The following is a 24,966-nucleotide window of genomic DNA, read 5'->3' on the forward strand; positions in this document are numbered from 1 at the left end:
AAAAAAAAAAACACATGGCATACCATTTTGGAAACTAGACCCCTTGGGGAACATAACAAGGGGTAAAGTGAACCTTAATACCCCACAGGGGTTTCATGACTTTTGCAAATGTAAAAAAAAGTAAAATTTTTTACCTAAAATGCTTGTTTTCCCAAAAATTTTACATTTTTGAAAAGGGTAATAGCAGAAAATACCCCCCAAAATTTGAAGCCCAATTTCTCCCGATTCAGAAAACACCCCATATGGGGGTAAAAAGTGCTCTGTTGGCGCACTACATGTCTCAGAAGAGGAGTCACATTTTGGCTTTTTGGAAGCAAATTTTGCTCTGGGGGCATGCCTCATTTAGGAAGCCCCTTTGGTGCCAGGACAGCAGAAAAAAAAACACATGGCATTACATTTTGGAAACTAGACCCCTCGGGGAACGTAACAGTGTTACAGTGAGTTCTTACACCTCACAGGTTTTTTGAAAAGTGGGCCTAAATTGAAAAATTTGATTTTTTTACACTAAAATGCTGGGGTTACCCAATTTTTAACATTTTCACAAGGGGTAATATGAGGAATTGGGTTACAAATTTTGGAGGGCTTTTTCCCCTGACTATAAAAATCCATCCACATATGGGGTAACCTGCTGGGCGGGCGCACAACAAGGCTCAGAAGTCATAGAGGTCACTTTGTATTTGTGGCCTATGGCATATCAGTAGCTGACGGTTACATACATTCCGAGGAAAATACAAAAATGAAACACCCACATGTGACACCATTACAGAAAGTACCCACCCTGAGGAATGGGTATAGGGGTAAAGAGGACATTTCTAACGCACAGGGGTTTCCTAAATTTATTTTCCAGGAATGGATGAAGGGTAGCTTTTGAAAATTGCAATTTTCAACCTATGCTCTGCTTCATCTTTTTGGGAACAACTAACATGTGACTCTGAATTGTCGCCTGGAAATACGACAGAGTTCAGCGAGAACTCTTCGCATTTGAGGCGGATGTTTGTTACGGACCTAACAGTTACATACATTCAGAGGAAAATACAAGAAAGGAACACCCATATGTGAGATTATTACAAACAGTACACCCCCTAGGGAAGGTGTATAGGGTGAAGTGGAGATTTGGAACAGACGGGTGTTCCCTTCATTTATTTTCCAGGAATGGATGAAGTGTACTATGGGGGGAAGAAAATTGCAATTTTAGAACTGATATGCCAATTATTTTCCCAGAATGATGACCCAGAGTACAGCCAAAAGTAAAAAGGATGCCCGCCCCAAACCCTATACTCTGAATCATCATTCTGGGAAGGGGATGTGTGGGGCCGTCCCTATTCTGTTACCTCAAATGCGCAACCCGCTCAGGTGGGGAGAGAGAGCGTTGCGCATTTGAGGCAACTGCAAACCTCCAATGCTGTTGACTCTGTGTCCCATGACCCATTTTTTAGGGGGAAGAAAAAAAAAGATATTGGGGGTATTGAGAAAAAGGTTTTTTTTTTTTTTTTTTGGGGGGGGGGGGGGGGGGGGGGGGTTGGTATAAAATTTGGAAGACAGTGTACCCTGGACTGGTACATTGGAGTCGAATTGTGGGTAATTAAAATTAGGGCAAATGACGGAAAATTTAGTACTCCATGGAAGTGTGATACTCCCTGAAGCAGCCTATGCAGAGGCCCGGATGATCGGGGCAAGTGTCGCATTGAGTGGTGGTGTCCTTCCGAATCCCCCTCTTGCGACACACTCTGCATTTCTTCTGAGATCGTCCCTTCTTTCCAGTGTGGGGGATCACACATGGAAAGTGTTGGCCGGGGACGATCCGGGGACCTGAAGTTACAGAGGTGCTCTGACCCGCTCTTTGGCGGTCACCATAGATGAGGGCCTTTAGAACTTCCTCTTGGAACTCCAGGTATGTCCCTGTGTTGCCAGCGTTCTTGTACAGTACAAAAGAGTTGTACATGGCAACCTGTACCATGTAGACCGCAACTTTTTTGTACCATATCTTTGTTTTCCGCATGGCATTATATGGCTTGAGGACTTGATCAGAAAGATCAACTCGCCCCATATACCGATTGTAGTCCAGAATACAATCGGGCTTGAGGACCGGTCCCACGGTACCTCGCACAGGGACAGGGGTGCTGCCATTCCCATGAATTGTGGTGAGCATAAGGACATCCCTCTTGTCCTTATACCGGACCAACAACAGGTTATCATGGGTGAGGGCACGGGACTCACCCCGGGGGATAGGAGTCTGCAGGGGATAGGAAGGAAGGCCTCTTTGATTCTTCCGGACTGTCCCACAAGCGAGCGTGGATCTGGCGGCGAGGGATGTGAAGAGAGGGATACTAGTATAAAAGTTATCCACGTAAAGGTGGTAACCTTTATCTAGCAATGGGTGCCAAAGGCCCCAAACGATTTTCCCGCTAACACCCAGTGGGGGAACAATCTGGGGGTTCAATGCAGGAATCTCGTCCCTCATACACCATAAACTTGCAAGTGTACCCGGAGGTACTCTCGCAAAGTTTATACATCTTCACGCCATACCGCGCTCGCTTGGTAGGGATGTATTGCCGGAAGCTGAGTCTCCCCTTAAAGCTGATGAGCGACTCATCAATAGCGACCTCCCTTCCAGGGACATAGGCCTCCCAAAATCTGGCCCCGAAGTGATTGATGACCGGCCTGATTTTATACAGGCGGTCATACGCGGGATCAGTTCGGGGGGGACATGCCGCATTATCAGCATAATGCAAACATCTCCGAATGGCCTCGAACCGGGAACGTGCCATGGCCATACTGTAGAGGGGTGTCTGGTAAAAGACGTCCCCACTCCAATATTGCCTGACACTGGGTTTTTTAACTAGACCCATATGCAGCGCAAGGCCCCAAAAGGTCCTCATTTCGGCTGCATCGACTGGAGTCCAGCCACCGGGTCTAGCTAAAAGTGAGCCCGGGTTAGCGGCGACGAACTGTTGGGCATACAGATTCGTCTGTGTAACCATTAGATTAACAAAGTCGTCACTGAAAAAATGACCGAAAAAGTCCTTTTCAGTGAACCCGGCGATGTTAATCTTGATTCCTGAGTCGCCAACAAACTCAGGAATCACGGGCTCGTGGTCCGCTGGCTCAGCCCAGACAAGTTCTCCGGTACGAGGTACCAGTGACCTTGGCAGGGGGGCTTCACTAGTATGAGCGCCAGGGGGACTCATACTAGCATGGGGCACAGGGTCAAGGGCAGAGGAGGTTTGCGGCACCGCACGGCGGCGTCTCCGCCGCCTTGGTGGCTCATCATCTGAACTAGATGATGAGGAGGACGATGAAATAAGGAAGGTGGGGTCTTCATCGTCCTCTGAGCCGCTCTCGGTGTCAGAGGCAATTATGGCATATGCCTCCTCCGCCGAAAACGCTCTGCGGGCCATTTCCCTACTCTAATGGGGATACGGGTATGTGTGTGTGTGGGGGGGGGAAACTTTATTGGTGTGTGTGCTGCGTGTGGTGTGGTGCGATACTACCTCCCTAACCCGCCCTAACCCGCCCTAACCTAACCTAACTAAACTAACCCGCCCTAACAGAAAAAAATATAAAATAAAAAGGGGACTTTAAAAAAAAAAAGGGGGGACTTCTAGCGCAAAAAAAACCCTGCGCCAAAAAAATAAGCGTTTATCTAATCAGTGGTGTGCGCACTGATTAGCGCTTGTGGCGGCAAGGGGCGCAGAAGTCAGAGGGGGGTCCGGCCACTCAGCCCAGAACAGTGGCTGGTGGCTTGTACTCAGACCCCCACACAAAAAACCCGAAAAATAAAATAAAAAAACGCTTAACCCCGGAAAAAATGCACACGCCTGAACAAAAAAAAAAACTGATCAGTGATAAATCACCGACAGCGGTGGGACAGGCTGCACACACAGGTACGGTCCGTCCACACAGTACACGCCTGCTACTGGTGGCACGGACCGCCTATGGGTGCAAAAAAAGCGCTAGAAAACGCGTAAAAAAGCGCCGGCACCACAAAAAAAAACGCTGATCAGTACTACGGGACTGATCAGCGGCGGGTGGGCTTTAACAAACGGTGGCGGACCGCTCTTTTATAACTAAGAGGGTCCGCACACACGCTTAGGGAAAAAAGAAGAAAAAAAAGATCTGCGCCAAAAAAAATAGGCTGGCGGCAGACCGCAGCGACCCAGCAGGGCCGGGGTCACGCAGCTAAAGGTGCTACGGACCCACGGACACCCACTGAGGTACGCCGAAAAAAGAAAAAAAAAGAAAACTTTTTTTTTTTAACCCTAACCTGTCCCTACCTAAATCTAAAGCTATCCCTGGGGATTTCTGTGCCAAGGGGCCACAGAAAGGGGGCAAGGGGCACTTTTTTTTTACTGAGGGGATGGTGGGCAGCACGGGGCTCCGTCCTGCACACCAGATCTCTGTGGAATGGTGGGCAGAACGGAGCAACGTGCTTCTACCCCCCACCATCCCCTCCCATTACACTGTGATTGGTGTGGCCACTTTGGCCACCCAATCACAACTGTACTGAGGGGGGTGGCCACAATGCCAGCCCCCAGTACAGTACGGATGGTGATTGGTGGTGTATACTACACCACCAGTCACCATCTATATCCGGGTAACAGGGTCACACGTGACCCTGAGGACCCGGAACCGCTGCAGAACGCCGGTTAGTAGTTACCGGCGTCCTGCAGCGATCGCCGGTATAGGAGGTCCTCCGGACCTCCTCCGGCACACTGCCGGCACATCCGGCTCCGATCCCCGCCCGGTGAGCGGCGGGGAACGGAATCGCAGCGCATCGCTCATCTGAATTGATGAGCGATGTGCTGCGATCGCCGACATGGGGGGACATAATGACCCCCCTGGGCGATATGCCGGGATGCCTGCTGAACGATTTCAGCAGGCATCCGGCTCCGGCGCCCCTCCGGCTAGCGGTGGGGGCCGGATTTCCCACGGGCGTATGGATACGCCCTCGGTCCTTAAGGACTCGGAATGCAGGGCGTATCCATACGCCCTATGTCCTGAAGAGGTTAAATGGGCACGGTCAGATACAAAAACTTTTTATATGTTGTAAAGCATGCAAAACCAATAGGTTTTGCAATTGATTTCATTAGAAAATGTTCAGTACTTCATACTGAAAAAGCCAGTCAAACAACTGCCCCCCCTTCCTGCTTGGACACATACTAGTCCTGCTGTGTCCATGCATCATCACCTATGTCATGGACACACTTCCTTGATTGAAAGCTGTGAGTGCAGGGCTCACAGCTGGAGGAAAAATCCTCCCACTGTCATCTTGTGTCCTGCTACTGTCAGTGAGGACAAGCTGAGAGTTGTAGTCTTGCTAATGTTAGGGGAGATGTGAGCAGACAGTATACTCAGGGAGGGGGCGGAGACCTGCACAGTGAGGCCACGCCCCTCCCTTTGCGAGGAATTCAGACTAGTGAGCTAAATTAAGTGTAATAAAAAAATAAATGTGTTAGACACATAAAAATTAGATGTACATGGTCAGGATTAGGTACTGAGTGATATATACATTTTTTTTTTTTTTTACATCTGATGGGTATGCTTTTAAGGCCAAAATGGGCTTGGTCCTTAAGGGTTATCTGTTGAAAAGTGGAATTTTCAAAACTATGCCCATTGTGTGGGATTTAAAAATAAAAACCTCTACTTACCTTGCAGATAACCTGTAAATGGCACATCAACTAAAATAGGCATACACAAGGGCCACTACGTTATTCTTTAAAGGAGAAGTATAATACTTAAAAACCTATCCCCTCTCCGCCATATAGGTATACTATGATACATATTGTGCATAATTCTGTTTACGTTTCCTGTTAACCATTTCTTGTTTTAATGCTTTATAAGATAAAACAAGAATGTTAGTTGGCACTGGGTCTCAGGAGTGCCATGCTTGCTAGTCATAGCCTTGTAAAGAGTGTAGCAGTGTGCTTCACTGCCTCGTTGACATACCTTAAACTAATTCAGTGAAAGAGTACGTCCTGCCATGCACTTCCCCCGGCTTTTACTCCTTGATTGCAATGGGGTCTCAGGCATGGGACCCGCAGTTATCTAAACTTTTACCATGTCTGGGTAAGTCAAAAGTTGTAAATGACAGTAACAGTGTGTTTCTATTATGCAAATCCTTTGTACGTCAAGGGATGCTGCCTACACTTTTATCATGCCTGTGGCCAATCGAATTTGCTAAACTATTTTGTTTTTCATTTTGAGATGTAGTCATCGCTGTAATGTTCAAGCTGGCTAAAATTCTTGTGGAACATCTTTGATGGCTGTGGAATATAAAAATAGCTTGATAGTATTATCAGTAGACTTGACGTAACACTGCTGCCAGTCACCACTTCTTGCCTACAGTCTGATGCCATGGGATGCTGTTCTGCTGTTCTTTGCTGCTGAGGCAGACTCCTTGCTTTTGTTGGCCCTCCTAACCTCCTTTGAGATGTGCAGGACTCGTCATACTTTCTGTTCTTGGTCATTTGTAGAAAGACACAATGACAAAAATGTTTTTATGTGCAGATGTTGTTTCTCTGATGAAGGAACAAAAATCTGTTATCAAATCTGCTCTCCTTGCCCTGAGTATAGAGGGGGTGGATGATTCATCTTGCTGGAGCTCGGGCAGCGACTGCAATTGGTGACATCTTTGTCATTGTTTAGGTGCAGAATGCTTTGTAGCCCACAAATCACGTGCTTTAAGTGAATTAGTTTAATTATCTCGATTACTAACTAGATGGAACTTGTATTATACATGGGCCATGAATATTTGCAAATAGAAGTTTACCAAGTTATATTATCATTTTTCACATAAAGGAAAAATGTACAGATGTGAGGTCGTGTAAACAGTAGGGATGTAAGAAAAAATCGATTCTCGCGATAATCGCGATTTTTTCATTTGCCGATACAGAATCGATTCAAAATATTTTTGAATCGATTCTTTTAGGGATGTGGAATTTTTATCTGCGGACGCCTGGAACAGCATGTCCTGGGCATCAGGAGATAAAAGTTCCACATTTGTGGAGCCGGGCAGGCCGGATCTGACACGCTCTGGGTGTATGGAGCGGGCTCCGACTCGTGCCCGCTCCGTACTATGCGACCCCCGGCTGATTTCAGTAGCCGGGGGCCGCCGCTAATAGCCAGCATGCGGCAATCGCCGCGGCTGGTTATTAAAGGGGTATCCGGAGCGCACTTTTCTCATTTTATCCTATCCGGGCTGCAAAATAAAATAAAACGCACTTTCTCTTACCTGCCAACGAGCCCCCGGAGCTCCGGTACAGGTGTTCGGTCCCCGGGCTGTATTCTTCTTACTTCCTGTTAGTCCGGCACGTCACACGGAGCTTCAGCCTATCACCGGCCGCAGCGATGTCCCGCCTCCGCTGGTGATAGGCTGAAGCTCCATGTGACGTGCCGGACTAACAGGAAGTAAGAAGAATACAGCCCGGGGACCGAACACCTGTACCGGAGTGTACCGGAGCTCCGGGGGCTCGTTGGCAGGTAAGATAAAGTGCGTTTTATTTTATTTTGCAGCCCGGACGGGATAACATGAGAAAAGTGAGCACCGGAGTACTAGATCGCCGCTGTCAAAGCTGACAGCGGCGTCTATTGGGATCTATGAATGCTCCCAGGTGGGCGATGTATCGGGATATATCGCGATGTATCGTCACCTAGACGGTATCGCGATATATCGGGATATATCGAATCGCCACACTGGTATCGCGATTCGAATCGAATCGCCAAATTCTTGGCGATTCACACCCCTAGTAAACAGTAAGTTTTGATGAGAAAATATGCATGCAACATGGTTGCATTTCTCTTGTAGCAATCTTCTAAGCATTCAAAGGGCAGTACATATAGCATTAAAAAAAATAAAGGGAACACTAAGATAACACATCCTAGATCTGAGTGAATGAAATATCTTTTGAAATACTTTCGTCTTTTGTGTGATTTTGTTGTCAGCATATTCAACTAATTATCACTGAAAATCAAATTTATGAACCTATGGAGGTCTGGATATGGAGTCTCACTCAAAATCAAAGTGGAAAACCACATTACAGGCTGATCCAACTTTTGATGTAATGTCCTTAAAACAAGTCAAAATGAGGCTCAGTAGTGTGTGTGGCCTCAATGTGCCTGTATGACCTCCTTGCAATGCCTGGGCATGCTCCAGATGAGGTGACGGATGGTCTCCTGAGGTATGTCCTCCCAGACCCGAATTAATCCCTTAAAAACCCAGGGTTTTTCCATTTTTGAACTTTCGATTTTTTCCTCATCACCTTTTAAAAATCATAAGCTTTCAATTTTGCACCTAAAAAGTCCACATGATGGGTAATTTTTTTGCGCCACCAATTCTACTTTGCAGTGACATCAGTAATTTTACCCAAAAATCTACGGCGAAACGGAAAAATCATATTGCTACGAAATTGAAGAAAAAACTCAATTTTGTATCTTTTGGGGGCTTCTACGCAGTACATTTTCTACGCAGTACATTTTTCGGTAAAAATAACACCTAATCTTCTGTAGATCCATACGATTAAAATGATACCCTACTTATATAGGTTTGATTTTGTCGTACTTCTGGAAAAAATCATAACTACATGCAGGAAAATGTACACATTTAAAATTATAATCTTCTGACCCCTATAACTTTAAAAAAAATTTTTGTGTATGGAGCAGTATGAGGGCACATCTTTTTGCGCCGTGATCTGAAGTTTTTATCGGTAATATTTTTGTATTGATCTGACTTTTTGATCACTTTTATTCATTTTTTTTCATGATGTAAAAAGTGCTCAACAATACGCTATTTTGGACTGGAATTTTTTGCGCGTACGCCATTGACCCTGCTGTTAAATATATATATATATATATATATATATATATATATATATATATATATATATATATATATATATATATTTTTTTTTTTATTATATGATGTTTTATTATATATATATATATATATATAATGTATTATTATTAATATATATATATATATATAATGTTTTATTATTAATATATATATATATATATATATATATATATATATATATATATATATATATAATATATTTTTTTATAGTTCTGAAATTTACGCACGTGGCGATACCACATATTTTATAGTTTATATTACATGTTTGTTTTTTTAAATGGGAAAAGGGGGGTGATTTGGACTTATTAGGGAAAGGGTTAAATCACATTAACATTTTACACTTTTTTTTTTTTTTTTGCAATGTTCTAGCCCCCATAGGGGGCTATAGCATTGCATACACTGATTGCCAGCACTGTTCACTGCAAAGCCATATATTTGCATTGATCAGGGTTATTGGCAGTCGATTCTCAAGCCTGAATCTCAGGCTTGGCGCAATCAATCGCCGATCGGATGCACCAGAGGAAGGTGAGTGACACTCCGCTCGCGTCCTAGCTGATCTGGACGCCGCATTTTCACTGCGGTGGTCCCGATCAGCTCCACTGGGCAGCTGGCAACATTTTACTTTCATTTTAGATGCGGTATTCAACTTTGAACGCCACGTCTAAAGGGTTAATAGTGCGGGGCACCACGATCGCTGCTGCACCATTTTAGCCCTGGGTCCTGGCTTCAGATACATGCCGGGACCGACCCAATGTGACGCGTTATATCGCAGGGAGCCGGCCATGGACGTAAATATATGTCCCTGGTCGTTAAGGGGTTTAAAGTATCTGCCAACTCCTGGACAGTCTGGTGCAACGTGGCGTTGGATGGAGCGAGACATATTGTCCCAGATTTCTTCAATCGGATTCAGGTCTGGAGAATGGGCGGCCCAGTCCATAGCATCAATGCCTTCCTCTTGCAGGAACTGCTGATACGCTACAGCCACATGAGGTCTAGCATTGTCTTGCATTAGGAGGAACCCAGGGCCAACCGCACCAGCATATGGTCTTTCAAGGGGTCTGAGGATCTCGGTACTTAATGGCAGTCAGGCTACGTCTGGCAAGCACATGTATTGCTGTGTGCCCCCCAAAGAAATGCCACCCCACACCATTACTGATCCACCTCCAAACCTTTCATGCTGGAGGATGTTGCAGGCAGCAGAACATTCTCCACAGCGTCTCGAGTGTGAACCTTCTTTCATCCGTGAAGAGCACAGGGCACCAGTGGCAAATTAGCCAAACTTGATGTTCTCTGGCAAATGCCAAGCTCCCTGCACAGTGTTGGGCTGTAAGCACAACCCCCGCCTGTGGAAGTCGGTCCCTCATACCACCCTCATGGAGTCTGTTTCTGACTGTTTGAGTGGACACCTGCACATTTGTGGCCTGCTGGAGGTCATTTTGCAGGGCTCAGGCAGTGCTCCTTCTGCTCCTCCTTGCATAAAGGCGGAGGTAGTGGTCCTACTGCTGGGTTGTTGCCCTCCTACGTTCTGATGTACTGGCCGGTCTCCTGGTAGCGCCTCCATGCTCTGGACACTATGCTGACAAACACAGCAAACATTCTTTCCACAACTCTCATTGATGTGCCATCCTGGATGAACTGCACTACCTGAGCCACTTATGTGGGATGTAAACTCCATCTCATGCTACCACTAGAGTGAAAGCCTCGCCAGCATTCTAAAGTGACCAAAACATCAGCCAGGAAGCATAAGAACTGAGAAGTGGTCAGTGGTCACCACCTTCAGAACCACTCCTTTATTGGCGATATCTTGCTAATTGCCTATAATTTCCACATCATGTCTGTCCCATTTGCACAACAGCATGTGAAATTGATTGTCAATCAGTGTTGCTTCCTGAGTTCACAGTGTGATTGACTTGGAGTAATATTGTGGTGTTTAAGTGTTCCCTTTATTTTTTGAGCAGTGTATATGTTTTCCCTTGTATTTCTAGGGCGAGATCCGGGCTACTGCCTTCAATGATCAAGCGGACAAGTTTTTCTCTCTTATTGAAGTGAATAAGGTATGTTTTGGTCAGGTTAGTTAATGCGTGTCCTGTGTAGACTGGTTTTCTATTTAAATAACCCTTCACTATCCCTGGATAGGTATATTACTTTTCAAAAGGTACTTTGAAGATTGCTAACAAGCAGTATACGGCTGTAAAGAATGACTATGAGATGACTTTCAATAGTGAAACCACTGTTATCCCTTGCGATGACTCTTCAGATGTCCCTTCAGTGCAGTTTGAATTTGTTCCCATTTCTGAGTTTGAAAACAAGAATAAAGACACACTATTAGGTTTGTATGGTTTTGGCAGATGTCAGGTTGTCCGTGATATTGTAGGTCCTTCATTATTCCTTGTATTGTATTGTTTTCCTCGCAGATGTCATAGGTGTTTGCAAGAGTTTTGAAGATGTAACTAAAGTCACGATAAAATCAAACAACCGTGAAGTTTCAAAGAGAACGATCCATTTAATGGACACATCAGGCAAAGTGGTTTCTACAACTCTGTGGGGTGAAGATGTAAGTATTGTTTACAATTGCTAAAACAGAGCTTTCTATATCCTGCTGTAGTTATCACAAGAGAATATTTGAATTCAGTGGTTAGCACTGTTGCCTTTTATAGCGGTTAGGTTTAGTCCCCAACAAGGACAACATCTACAAGGAGTTTGTTCTCCTCATGTTTGCCTGAGTTTCTGCTGGGTACTCTGGTTACTACCCACACTACAGAACACAGTGATAGGTGAATTTATGATTTCTCTATCTGCTCCATTGGGGGACACAGACCATGGGTATATGCTGCTGTCTCTAGGAGGCTTGAAACTATGGCAACAGAAAAGTCTGCTCCTCCCAGCAGGGTATACCTGCCTCCAGGCAACTAAGCTAATCAGTTTTAGCTTAGTGTCTGAGGCAGACGCTGGTCTGGGTTCTCCCCAGACCAGGTCACTCATTTATTTTATTTTTTTCACGTTTTGGAACATTTAGATTTTTATTTCCGTAAAATCTTTCTCGAAGGATCCATTGGGGGACACAGCTCCCACCCTTCTTTCTGGTGTTCTGGTTTCAGTTATCTGTCCGAGGGTGTGTTCAGTTATTTTTTCTTCTGGTTTCTCAGACACTTCATGGTTTTTCTCTGGGACTAAAACTGATTAGCTTAGGTTGCCTGGAGGCGGGTATACCCTGCTGGGAGGAGTAGACTTTTCTGTTGTCATAGTGTCAAGCCTCCTAGAGGCAGCAGCATATAACCATGGTCTGTGTCCCCCAATGGATCCTTTGAGAGAGAGATTTTATGGTAAGCACAAAAATCTCCTTTTAGTTTGTAATCCCCCAATGAGGACAGGGACCTTTCTGAGTGATAAGCTTGAAACAACAGAATATGTTTGTACTATATGAAGAAATTAAAATTATTCTAACTTGCAAGATTCTAGAAAATGTATGCACTGTTGGCCACATTTGAAGTGATTAGGATGCATCTAAATATCTAAATGCATTTTTTTTTCTTTTAATGGAAGATATTCCACTCTTTTGCTTGGTTAATGCAAGAGGTTGGAGTGCTTGGTAAATCCATTCTAATATCTGGTATTCATCAATTTATTTTATAAAAAAATTTTTTAATTTTTTTTAACTGAAATATTTTGCTTTGTGTTTTAACTGTTTTGTCATTAATATAATGTTATGACCTTTCTGGTTTCTTCTTTCAAAAACAGGCAGATAAATTTGATGGTTCCAGACAACCTGTTGTGGCGATCAAAGGCGCACGGCTTTCTGACTTCGGGGGCAGGTCCTTGTCAGTTTTATCATCCAGCACCCTTATGATAAATCCAGATATTCCTGAAGCATTCAAGCTCCGCGGATGGTAAGACATTAATTTAGGATCATGCCAAGCTAAGTTAAAAGCATACAATGGGTTGTCGACTACATTTAAAGTATTACATAAATATCTCCAGAGAGAGGCTGAACCATAACTCGAGACTAGGCATTTCTGCTGTATGAAATGTCGAACACACTAATAGATTGCATTTAGCTTCCTAAATAGTGCAGAATAGTTTAGGTTTAGTCTCCCACAAGATGTTATAAATTATCCATGTATTATGTTTCCTTTGGAAATAATTTATTGTTCAACCACTAGTGGGCACTCTAACAATGCCAAATGGTTAAATAATGTTTCTTCAGACTTAACCCATTTACTTCTGAGTTGATATTTACAATGATTTCCCAAAGCTAACGCATCAAAACGTTGCTTTAGGTAAAATTGCAGGCTTGCATTAAAGAGGCTGAGAACAGAAGCACATTACTAGTCCTAGGAGTCCCCTGACTAAGGTTTTGTTCTAGTCCTTGCAGTCTAGTAAGGATGCCTTTATGCTATGTGGTACCATGTACTCTCTTGAGACTCACTTTTGAAATGCAGCAGTAAAACACAGATACATAAATATTGCCAAATAAGGTTGTGTTTGTGAAGAAATGTCTATTCCATATTCTGTATTGGTTGATCTATATCATGTTCACCTATTCTATATTCGTACAGCAAATTTTTTCGTAGTATTAAACATTATCTTTTTAATTTTTCTCTAAGCGACTATATAAACAGATCAATTACAAAATAATCTTCTATTAAACCTTACTTTAGGACAGCTGGTGCAAAGAATGGTGGAATTGTCATAACCAATAAGATTTCGGAAACCCTCTGGAAAAAAGAAACTTAGTTGATATTGATAACCACTTTTTTTTTTCTTTACACCCATTTTGATGCATCCCCCCCCCCCCAAACATGTAAAAGTAACAGGTTTCTCCATTTGTTAGTTGCCAGACTCATACGAATGTTATTGTATACTTATTTCTACATTTATCCGATATCTTGGTCTTGAATATGTTTTACAGTGTCTTTTTACTAGTAAGAAGTTTTGCTTTTTTTATTTTTTTTCTCCCAAGGTTTGACTCTGAGGGTCAAGTGCTCGAAGGATCATCTATTTCGGAGTCTCGGGGTGGTGCTGGAGGAGGGAACACTAACTGGAAGTCTCTGCTTGAGGTTAAGACAGAAAACCTGGGCCACGGAGAAAAAGTAAATAACCTAGTGAATATTCTCTATAGCAATGTTTCCCAACAAGTGCCCCCAGCTAAACTACAACTCCCAGCATACCCGGACAGCCAAAGGCGGAGTAGTTTTGCAACAGTTGGAGGCACCCTGGTTGGGAAACACTGCTCTATAACCACACAGTGGAGAGGTACATGAAGTCCCTGCTCTCCATACGATGGAGCCCGACAGCACAGTTTGCTTTTGATGCTCCATGTGGCATCAGATTTTTTTTTTTATATATATATATTTTTATAATGAAAGCAGGAAGTCTTTAGTATGAAATAGGACACATATCTGGTCTGGTTCTCCTTTTCTTAGAACCTAACATCTCTAACGTTTTTGCATGTTCTCCCTATGTTTGCGTTGGTTTCCTCCCACACTCCAAAAAAAAAAATGTACTGATAAGTCAGTTTAGCGTGTGAGCCCCAATAGGGACAAAGCCATAATGAACAGTGTACAGTGCTGCGGAATTTGTGTGCCATTATAAATAATTATTACAGTACAACTCCATAGAAGTATTGAGCCATAATACTGCACACCTAGACAAATTTGAGATTGTATTTCTCAAGATTATAGTTGTACAGGTGACTTTTTACAGTTCTTGTCCAATAGACTATAAGGGTACGTTCAGACGAGCGGATTTCGCTGCGCATCCGCCGCTGAAGGACCCTCTGTATTCTGCCTTTACATGTGCCTGCTCAGAGCGGCAATACGCCGCTGCGAGCAGACTCACTGCGATGTGAGAGTCGCCGCGCGCACATTGCAACAGCTCATTGAGCAGGGGGAGCGGCTGCGATGTGTGCGAGTACACCGCGCATGCGCGGCGACTCACACATCGTTTCAGTGTGTCTGCATGTAGTGGCGTGTTGCCGCTCCGAGCAGGCACATGTAAAGCCAGCATATAGAGGTCCTTCAGCGGCGGATCTGCAGCGTAAAATATGCTGCAGATCCGCTCGTGTGAACGTACCCTTAGGCAGCTTTTCCTATTGATGGGACCAGCATCCAACGGACATTGATGGCATAACCAAATGTCAGAAATGGATCTTCTTCTTGATGTACAGTTTATGGATTGGTGTTGCCTGAAGCTTTTCAGTACTGTGCATTAAACACCTTTATTCGATTGCTTGGGTAGCATTTGCTTTTAGTGCAGGCCCCTTAAATACTACCTTTCAGACCAAGAAGAATGGTAAGGCTGGGTTCACGCCACATTTTTGCAATACAGTTCCCGTATCAAGTTTTTCATAAACAGATTCCTCAAAACCTGACTTAACTGTATCAAAACGTGTACAAATTTTAATCCATATACGGTTTGAAAAATGTCCGGTTGTATCCGTTTTTTTAAGGAAAAAGGAAAAACGCTTAACTTTTCACTCCATTATGAATTAAGTTTCACTTGTTTGATTGAAATTCCAAGAAAAAAAGTGTGGTGAAACCCGGATGGAACCCTATGCACAAACGGTTCTGTACGGTTCCCATTGACTCCCATGTTTAAAAAAAAAAAATAAATACGTTTCAATACGTTTTTTTCACACTGACAAAAAAACGTGGTAGGCTACGGTTTTGGGTACGGGAAAAAAACTGACAAAACCGTACAGGATGCAAAACGGACACAACCTGATACATATTTTGGCATACGGTTTTCAATGGAGATTCAATGCATACGGCTTTCAATACGGTTCCGTACGGTTTTCAAATTTAAAAACGTATACGGGAACTGTTGCAAAAAGGTGGTGTGAACCCAGCCTAAAACAGATCCATACAGCTTTTGCTTGCAGGTACCATTCAGCTTCAGAGAGAGATGGGATTATCTTCTGAGAAATGGTCGGCTGTTTTTTTTTATACCATAGTATATGATTTAAGTTTTAGTGTTAGCGTATAGCTCAAAAGTTTACAAAGACAATTTATTGGTCGGGTTGAATACATTTTTATAGTGTTTATGGCCTTTTCTTTTACCAGGCAGATTATTTCACCTCTGTGGCAACTATTGTCTATCTTCGGAAAGAGAATTGTATGTATCAGGCCTGCCCTTCTCAAGAGTGTAACAAGAAGGTGATTGACCAACAGAATGGACTTTTCCGCTGTGAGAAGTGTGACAAAGAGTTTCCTAACTTTAAATACCGCCTTATTCTATCAGTAAGTATTCAACAGTTACTGGGAAGAACATATTGCTCTATCCCGCCTGCTGGTAAAGCCTTATTTTTTTGGTAAGCATTAGCTTGCTTTCCATGTACTTGTGTAACCAAAGTGTTTCAGATGATCATATATTACTCCTACCCTGAAAGTCCATTATGGTCCTACTTTGCGAACACTTTAGAAGGATAAGTATTGTCTGAGGCAGCCTCATTTTGAATGCCTTATAAAAATGCTGGTTTGCCACACTTTAAACCTGTCACAGTGGCCTTTTTTGTGAAACTAATGTCCACCCTGTAGCACCCTGATTGAAAACCACAGGTCTTTTGAATGGATGCAGCTCATTTGTTTCAATGGGTGGGCTGATGTGTGGGAGGGAGGAAAATGGAATTATGGGATTCGTAGTAAAAAAAATGAAACAGGAAATACCACTTCACAAAAAGCTAGCCACAGTGTTATGGTAATCTCACAACATAGCCATTTAGCCCCAAAACAAGCGCAGATCCTTCCTAAGCATGTCCATTACTGTCTTCCAGATACATACTAAAATCACTTTATGGTGGATAACCCCTTTAACCTCTTAAGGACCCAGGACGTATGGGTACGTCCTGGGTCCCAGTCCTGCGATATAACGCGGGGGACCGGCGTCATAGTGAAGCCGGGACCCGCCTCTAATAGCGCGCGGCACTGATCGCGGTGCCGCGCGCTATTATCCCTTTAGCCACGCGGCTAAAAAACAAAAGTGAAAGTTGCCGGTTAGCTCAGGGAGCTGTTCGGGATCGCCCCGGTAAAATCGTGGCATCCCGAACAGCTGTAGCACAGGAGGAGGTCTCTTACCTTCCTTCCTGCTGTCCGATCGCCGATTGAATGCTTCAAGCCTGAGATCCAGGCTTGAGCATTCAATCGCCGAAAACACTGATCCATTCCTATGGAGATGGCTCAATCAGTGTAAAAGATCAGTTAATGCAGTGTTATAGCCCCCTATAGGAGCTATAATATTGCATAAGAAAAGTGTGTAAAAATCATTAACCATTTCAATTATCCCTTCCCCTAGTAAAAGTTGAAATCACTCGGCATTACAAAGAATAAAAAAAACTGTAAATAAAAATAAACGTGTGGTATCGCCACGTGCGGAAATGTCCGAATTATAAAAATATACCGCTTTTTAAACCGCACGTTCAATGGCGTACGCGCAAAAAAATTCCAAAGTCCAAAATAGCGCATTTTTGATCACTCTTTATACCACAATAAAAAGTGATCAAAAAGTCTGATCAGAACAAAAATGGTATCGCTAAAAACTTCAGATCACGGTGCAAAAAATGAGCCCTCATAGCGCCCTGAACACAGAAAAATAAAAAAGTTATACGGGTCAGAAGATGACCATTTTAAACGTATAAATTTTCCTGCATGTATCCATGATTTTTTTTCTGAAGTACGACAAAATCAAACCTATATAAGTAGGGTATCATTTTAACTGTATGGACCTACAGAATGAAGATAAGGTATTATTGCTGCCGAAAAATGTACTGTGTAAAAACGGAAGCCCCCAAAACTTACAAAATAGTGTTTTTTCATCAATTTTGTCGCACATTGATTTTTTTTCACATTTCACTGTAGATTTTTGGGTAAAATGACTAATGTCATTACAAAGTAGAATTAGTGACGCAAAAAATAAGCAATCATATAGAATTTTAGGTGAAAATTTTAGTTATGTTTTTTTAAAGTTAAGGAGGAAAAATTTAAAATGAAAAACGGAAAAAGCCCTGGTCCTTAAGGGGTTATGTTTGTACAGCAAAAGATGCAGACTAAAGAGAAACAGGCAGATAATCCAGATCAGAAGTGGCTTGTGCCAGGACAAAATCACTTTTGAATCATTGATCCTTCAGCAGCAGAGGACAAGATCAGCAGTAGTGGCTGTTTTTTCACAATCACTTGATCCGCTGATCTTGGGTGGAGCTAATGCCAGTAACCAGCAGTTAAAGGGGTACTCCGGTGTTTTTGTTTTTTTAATCAACTGGTGCCGATTTGTAAATTACTTCTATTAAAAAATCTTAATCCTTCCAGTACTTATCTGCTGAATACTACAGAGGAAATTCTTTTCTTTTTGGAACACAGAGCTCTCTGCTGACATCACGAGCACAGTGCTCTCTGCTGACATCTCTGTCCATTTTAAGAACTGTCCAAAGTAGAGAGAAAATCCCCATAGCAAACATTTGCTGCTCTGGTCAGTTCTTAAAATGGACAGAGATGTCAGCAGAGAGCACTGTGCTCGTGATGTCAGCAGAGAGCACTGTGTTCCAAAAATAAAATAATTTCCTCTGTAGTATTCAGCAGCTAATAAGTACTGGAAGGATTAAGATTTTTTTAATAGAAGTAATTTACAAATCTGTTTAACTTTCTGCCACCAGTTGATTTAAAAAAAATAAAAATAAATAAAATTCCACCGGAGTACCCCTTTAACCCCTTAAGGACACATGACGTACTGGAACGTCATGTGTCCACTCCCGATCTATAACGCGGGGCCACGGTAACAACGGCCGGGACCCGTGGCTAATAGCACGCGGCATTGATCGCTGTGCCGCGCGCTATTAACCCTTTAGACGCCGCGTTCAAAGTTGAACTCCGCGTCTAAAGTGAAACCGAAAGCATGCCGGCTAGCTCAGTGGGCTGTTCGGGATAGCCGCGGCAAAATCGCGGCATCCCGAACAGCTTACAGGACAGCGGGAGGGCCCCTACCTGCCTCCTCGCTGTCCGATCGCCGAATGACTGCTCAGTGCCTGAGATCCAGGCATGAGCAGTCATGCGGCAGAATCATCGATCACTGGTTTCCTATGAGAAACCAGTGATCAATGATAAAGATCAGTGTGTGCAGTGTTATAGGTCTCTATGGGAGCTATAACACTGTAAAAAAAAGTGAATAAACATCATTTAACCCCTTCCCTATTAACCCCTTCAGGACCAAGCCCATTTTGGCCTTAAGGACCAGAGCGTTTTTTGCACATCTGACCACTGTCACTTTAAACATTAATAACTCTGGAATGCTTTTAGTTATCATTCTGATTCAGAGATTGTTTTTTCGTGACATATTCTACTTTAACATGGTGGTAAATTTTTGTGGTAACTTGCATCCTTTCCTTGTGAAAAATCCTAAAATTTGATGAAAAATTTGAAAATTTTGCATTTTTCTAACTTTGAAGCTCTCTGCTTGTAAGGAAAATGTATATTACAAATAAAAAAAAAATGTATTCACATATACAATATGTCTACTTTATGTCTGCATCATAAAAGTGACGAGTTTTTACTTTTGGAAGACACCAGAGGGCTTCAAAGTTCAGCAGCAATTTTCCAATTTTTCACAAAATTTTCAAACTCACTATTTTTCAGGGACCAGTTCAGGTTTGAAGTGGATTTGAAGGGTCTTCATATTAGAAATACCCCACAAAAGTCCCCATTATAAAAACTGCACCCCCCAAAGTATTCAAAATGACATTCAGTCATCATTTTAACCCTTTAGGTGTTTCACAGGAATAGAAGCAAAGTGAAGGAGAAAATTCACAATCTTCATTTTTTACACTCGCATGTTCTTGTAGACCCAATTTTTGAATTTTTACAAGGGGTAAAAGGAGAAAATGTATACTTATATTTGTAGCCCGATTTCTCTCGAGTAAGCACATACCTCATATGTCTATGTAAAGTGTTCGGCGGGCGCAGTAGAGGGCTCAGAAGGGAAAGAGCGATAAGGGAATTTTGGAGAGTACGTTTTTCTGAAATGGTTTTTGGGGGGCATGTTGCATTTAGGAAGCCCCTATGGTGCCAGAACAGCAAAAAAACCTCACATGGCATACCATTTTGGAAACTAGACCCCTTGAGGAACATAACAAGGAATAAAGTGAGCCTTAATACCCCACAGGTGTTTCACGACTTTTGCATATGTAAACAGAAAATAATTTTTTTTCACTAAAATGTGTTTCCCCCCCAAATTTCACATTTTTCCAAGGGTTAATAGCAGGAAATACCCCCCAATATTTGTAACCCTTCTCTTCTGAGTATGGAGGTATCCCATAAGTTGACCTGAAGTGCACTATGGGCGAACTACAATGCTCAGAAGAGAAGGAGTCATATTTGGCTTTTTGAGAGCAATTTTTGCTCGGGGGGCATGTCGCATTTAGGAAGCCCCTATGGTGCCAGAACAGCAAAAAAAAAAACACATGGCGTACCATTTTGGAAACTAGACCCCTTGAGGAATGTATTAAGGAATAAAGTGAGCCTTATTACCCCACAGGTGTTTCACGACTTTTGCATATGTAAAAAAAAAAAAAAAATTAAAATGTTTCCCCCCCCAAATTTCACATTTTTGCAAGGGTTAATAGCAGGAAATACCCCCCAATATTTGTAACCCCTTCTCTTCTGAGTATGGAGGTACCCCATAAGTTGACCTGAAGTGCACTATGGGCGAACTACAATGCTCAGAAGAGAAGGAGTCATAGTTGGCTTTTTGAGAGCAAATTTTGCTCAGGGGGCATATCGCATTTAGGAAGCCCCTCTGGTGCCAGAACAGCAAAAAAAAAAACACATGGCATACCATTTTGGAAACGAGACCCCTTGAGGAATGTAACAAGGGGTACAGTGAGCATTTGCCCCCCACTGGTGTCTGACAGATCTTTGGAACAGTGGGCTGTACAAGTTTTCATTTTCACGGACCACTGTACCAAAGATCCGTCAGACACCTGTGGGGGTAAATTCTCACTGCACCCCTCATTACATCCCGTGAGGGGTGTCGTTTCCGAAATGGGGTCACATGTGGGGTTTTTGTTTTTTTTGCGTTTGTCAAAACCGCTGTAACAATCAGCCACCCCTGTGCAAATCACCTCAAATGTACATGGGAATGGACCTACAGAATAAATATCAGGTGTCATTTTTACCGAAAAATGTACTACGTAGAAACGGAAGCCCCCAAAAGTTATAAAATGGCGTTTGTTTTTTTTTCAATTTTGTCTCACAATGATTTTTTTTTCCCGTTTTTACTGTAGATTTTTGGGCACAATGACTGACGTCATTACAAAGTAGAATTGGTGGCACAAAAAATAAGCCATAATATGGATTTTTAGGTGCAAAATTGAAAGAGTTATGAATTTTTAAAGGCAAGGAGCAAAAAACGAAAATGCAAAAACGGAAAAACCCCTGGTCCTTAAGGGGTTAAGTGGGTTATCCTAAAGTATGAAATGTGTCCACTATCCAAATGATGGGGAATCACAAGCTGTTAGGTGGGAGTCTGACCATTAGGAACCCTGCTGATCACTAGGAGGCCCCTCATCCATCATTCCATTCAGTTTATGGGACTTTTGAAAATGGCTGAATATAGCGCTGGGAAATGTTTAAATGTCCCTCCGAAGCTCTGCAACTCCACTTACTGGGTAGACAAGGGACCTCCATTATCTTAATTTGGTGGTGGTCTATACATCCATATCCATTTAGCAGGGTTCTGACTACATTCCATAGAATAATGGTCATTTTATACTAGGGATTTTTTTTAGGGCCCTTACGATAATCTGCAACCTTTCAGGCCGACAGCCGATAACTTATACCGATATTCTGGTCACCAGAAGTAGCGCGGGTCCCGGGAACAGGTCATTATAAAACTGGGGATGGGGGAGGCAATGGGGCAGCGGCGGGGGGGGGGGGTGTGGGGGAGGGGGGGTGGGACTAGGGGGCATTATCGGCAAGGTAATTGCTGATACTGATTATGTCCAAAATCGTGAATATAGGCCAAAACGATAATCGGTCGATCCCTATTTTATACGACTCACCAGGAAGAGCTCACCTGACAGCAAAGTTACATGGCCCTTTGCAGTTCACCTTGGGTCTGATCACATATTGTCAATATATCCAAATACTATTTCACAAAGACTATGTCCACACAGGAGAATTTCTGCATGAATTTATTACCAACTTGCTTCAATTGAAATTCTGCTGTGTGAATGGGACAGCGGAATCCCATTTGAGTGTATTGGCTAAAAATTAATGCATAATCACATGCAGAAATTTTGGTGTGTACATAGCTTAATACTTTTGAGTAGACATCCCCATTGATAGTGGTTTATGACAAATGTTATAAAAAAAAAATCCCTACAATTTGCTTCCTCCTCTATCTGGTATGGTAATGGCAACTCAGAATTACTCAGTAGAATATTTTTACATGTTAGTCTTGGCTGTATCAAAGCAATTTTTGAGACTGACAGAACATTTACAAATTGTCAGGTGTGCTTAAATGCTGTTCCTAAATGTGTGTGTTAATGATCCCTCCGCAGCAGCGCTAATGTGTGGCACGCTTGTGTAGTCTCCATAACTGCTTTGAGACTTGCAGACGAACAGAAATTCCATTCTCATTCCAGTGCAAAGTAACTGCTGAACGATCTTGTTTAAATACGGCTCACTCGCTCTGTTATTGATCCAAAATCCAAGTTATAAAGCTCAAATCTCCTGCCAAGTTTTCCCTCTGAGAAGCCTTTGTACTTGGGTAAAGACCACAAAACTGAATCTGCACTGTATTAGTACAGATGTCCATGCTGTGTGTCTTTATGTGGCTCAATTACCAAACAGCTTGTTCTAGACACAAATACTAATTTATTTCTTTTTAATGTGTTTTTTTTTTTTTTTCATTTCCAAACTAGAACAGTGTTTGCTGATACCATTGCTTACATGAGGGATCTTATCAATCCTTGCTTGTAAGCCGACAGAGTTCCCTAAGAACCGAGATTTACTGGTCATCCTAAAGATAAATGACTAAAGTGTTTGTAGAGAGATGCACTTGCACTTGTTTTCTATATTTAGTACTATCGGGGACCGTGCCCTGCACCTACTGCATTATTGGTGTCTGCTTCAAAGGCTGAGCCTATTTCTACTCCTGTCTGTGAGAGAAATTTATATGCCAGAGTGCAAAGAATAATTCTGGCTTCTGCGGAAGGCTGCCAGTTCGCCACATGCAGCCTCCCCACTTCCATACAAGTGCTTGTGGCCCTGACCCGGTAGGAAGAGCGCGTTCCTTTCTTCTCTCAGGCTCATTATATTCATCAGCCCTCGGCAGCTGTGACGACTTATAATCAAGCTGTTTAATGCCGGTCAAAATCCCTAATGATCTCCAATGGCAGAAGGCTGCGCTGGAATGCAGGAATAACAGGCTGTGGGCAAGTTTGTGAATTGAAATTGCGATTTATTTATTTGTTGTAAGTCTTGGATTCTCTCTGCCCTGCTAGGGCCTCTGACTTGAGCACTCGTTCTCGTAGCCTGCTGCGATATACCACCCGCTTCAGATCTGCAGCAGCTCTCACAATAGACAATGATGTCAGACACCATGTTTAAAAATACATCTTATACAGCTTTCTGCTTTCCATTGCAGATGAAAGGGGCAGCTTTGTGAACCTTCATACCATAGTTTTTCTTGAGCTAAAGCATTTGTACCTGGCTTATACTTACCTAAGTCACAGTTCTTTTGATGGCATACCTGGAGTGGCCACTTTATTAGAGACTTCAGTCGTCCTTTGACCTTCAGAACCACAACTACAACAATATTGGCTCATGTTGACAGAATAGCTTCTTGTAGATGGAGATACTGACATGCTCTAACTAGCCTGTTCTGCTTCAGACTTGAGAACTAGGAACCATGATGGCCATAACTATACGACCCTAGTGGTATGGTGCAATGTTCTTCTACCATACGGTAAATGACTGTAATGAAGGAATTACCTTAATTGGCCACAATGCATTGTTGTCAATGGGATTCCGCTGTACAGTACACACAACAGAATTTCAGCAGCAGCGCTGAATTTATTTGCTGAAAGAATGAATGGAGTACTGTGCAGTCTTCATCAGAATACTGTGCAGTCTATGGGGACTGGCAATGTCCTCAGTATTTGGCCAGCTTCCTTCAGAATGTAAACCCAGCCCTACTGTCCAAAGATCCATTCCACAGGTAATAGAAGACCCAGGGTGTACCAAACAAACCTTCCCCACACCATTATGTCAACACTCTGACACCTAACTAAAGGTTCAATGATGCTGTTTATGACACCTTCTCCTATCAGCATGGTACAACAGAAATCTGCATTCATCTGGCCTCGCAATGTAGTTTTCACTGCCCAGTGATCCCATATTGTTTTTGCCCACTGAAGGTCTTGCCTTTCCGATACCCTTAGACAACTGGCTGTTTGCCGTTATTGCCCATCCTTGCTAAGGCACGACAAGTTGTATGTTCGGACATGTTAGTTGGACACTAGCATTGTGTTTGGCTGCAGTTTGCTTGACCCTGCATCTCGTGTTCATCATAACTATATCATGCTTGGTATACTCTTGACATTATTGTGCAAGAGAACCCCATAATGTTTGCAGATTTTGAAATCCTGGTATTCTAGTACTGACAGCCATGCCTAGTTCATAGATGCTCAGATTACCTTTTCTCCTCTAAAATGGATTCACACTGAAACTTGTTCATTTGTTTAAGCTGCACCAGCGAGTCACGTGTCAAATTTACATAAAAGTAAGCTTTAGTCATGTAAATGGAGGGGTCTCTAAATGAGCTGATCAGTGTGTGTGTGTGTGTGTGTGTGTGTGTGTGTGTGTGTATACATTTATAATATATACACACACACTCCCATTCACTCAAAGCAGGCAAAAATGTCCTTCTGGCCGCCTTTGAACTGTTGTTGGTTTCCATACCTTTTTTTTTTTTCTTCTGTTTGGAATAGCAGTATACCATACTCCTTAATACAGACACCTTGCAAACAAACAACATATACCACATAATACATGTATGCCAATGTAATGTCAGTTGACCTTTTTACTGTTGTATGGAATCATTTATTGAATATTCTTCTCTTATGATAA

At 42.8% G+C, this 24,966-nt stretch overlaps 1 protein-coding gene across 1 annotated transcript in view; it reads left to right on the forward strand.

The window, feature by feature from the left end:
• RPA1 (replication protein A1) overlaps positions 1 to 24,966 on the forward strand; it is a 73,935-nt gene that overhangs the window by 28,296 nt on the left and 20,673 nt on the right. The window contains exons 9-14 of the mRNA XM_056560180.1: positions 10,837 to 10,905; positions 10,988 to 11,180; positions 11,266 to 11,405; positions 12,590 to 12,738; positions 13,812 to 13,941; positions 15,913 to 16,089. Of these exons, the coding sequence (XP_056416155.1) occupies positions 10,837 to 10,905; positions 10,988 to 11,180; positions 11,266 to 11,405; positions 12,590 to 12,738; positions 13,812 to 13,941; positions 15,913 to 16,089 (858 nt within the window). The remainder of the gene's footprint in view (positions 1 to 10,836; positions 10,906 to 10,987; positions 11,181 to 11,265; positions 11,406 to 12,589; positions 12,739 to 13,811; positions 13,942 to 15,912; positions 16,090 to 24,966) is intronic.

This window comes from Hyla sarda, chromosome 2 (assembly GCF_029499605.1).
Source record: "Hyla sarda isolate aHylSar1 chromosome 2, aHylSar1.hap1, whole genome shotgun sequence".
Taxonomy (NCBI): Eukaryota; Metazoa; Chordata; class Amphibia; order Anura; family Hylidae; genus Hyla; species Hyla sarda.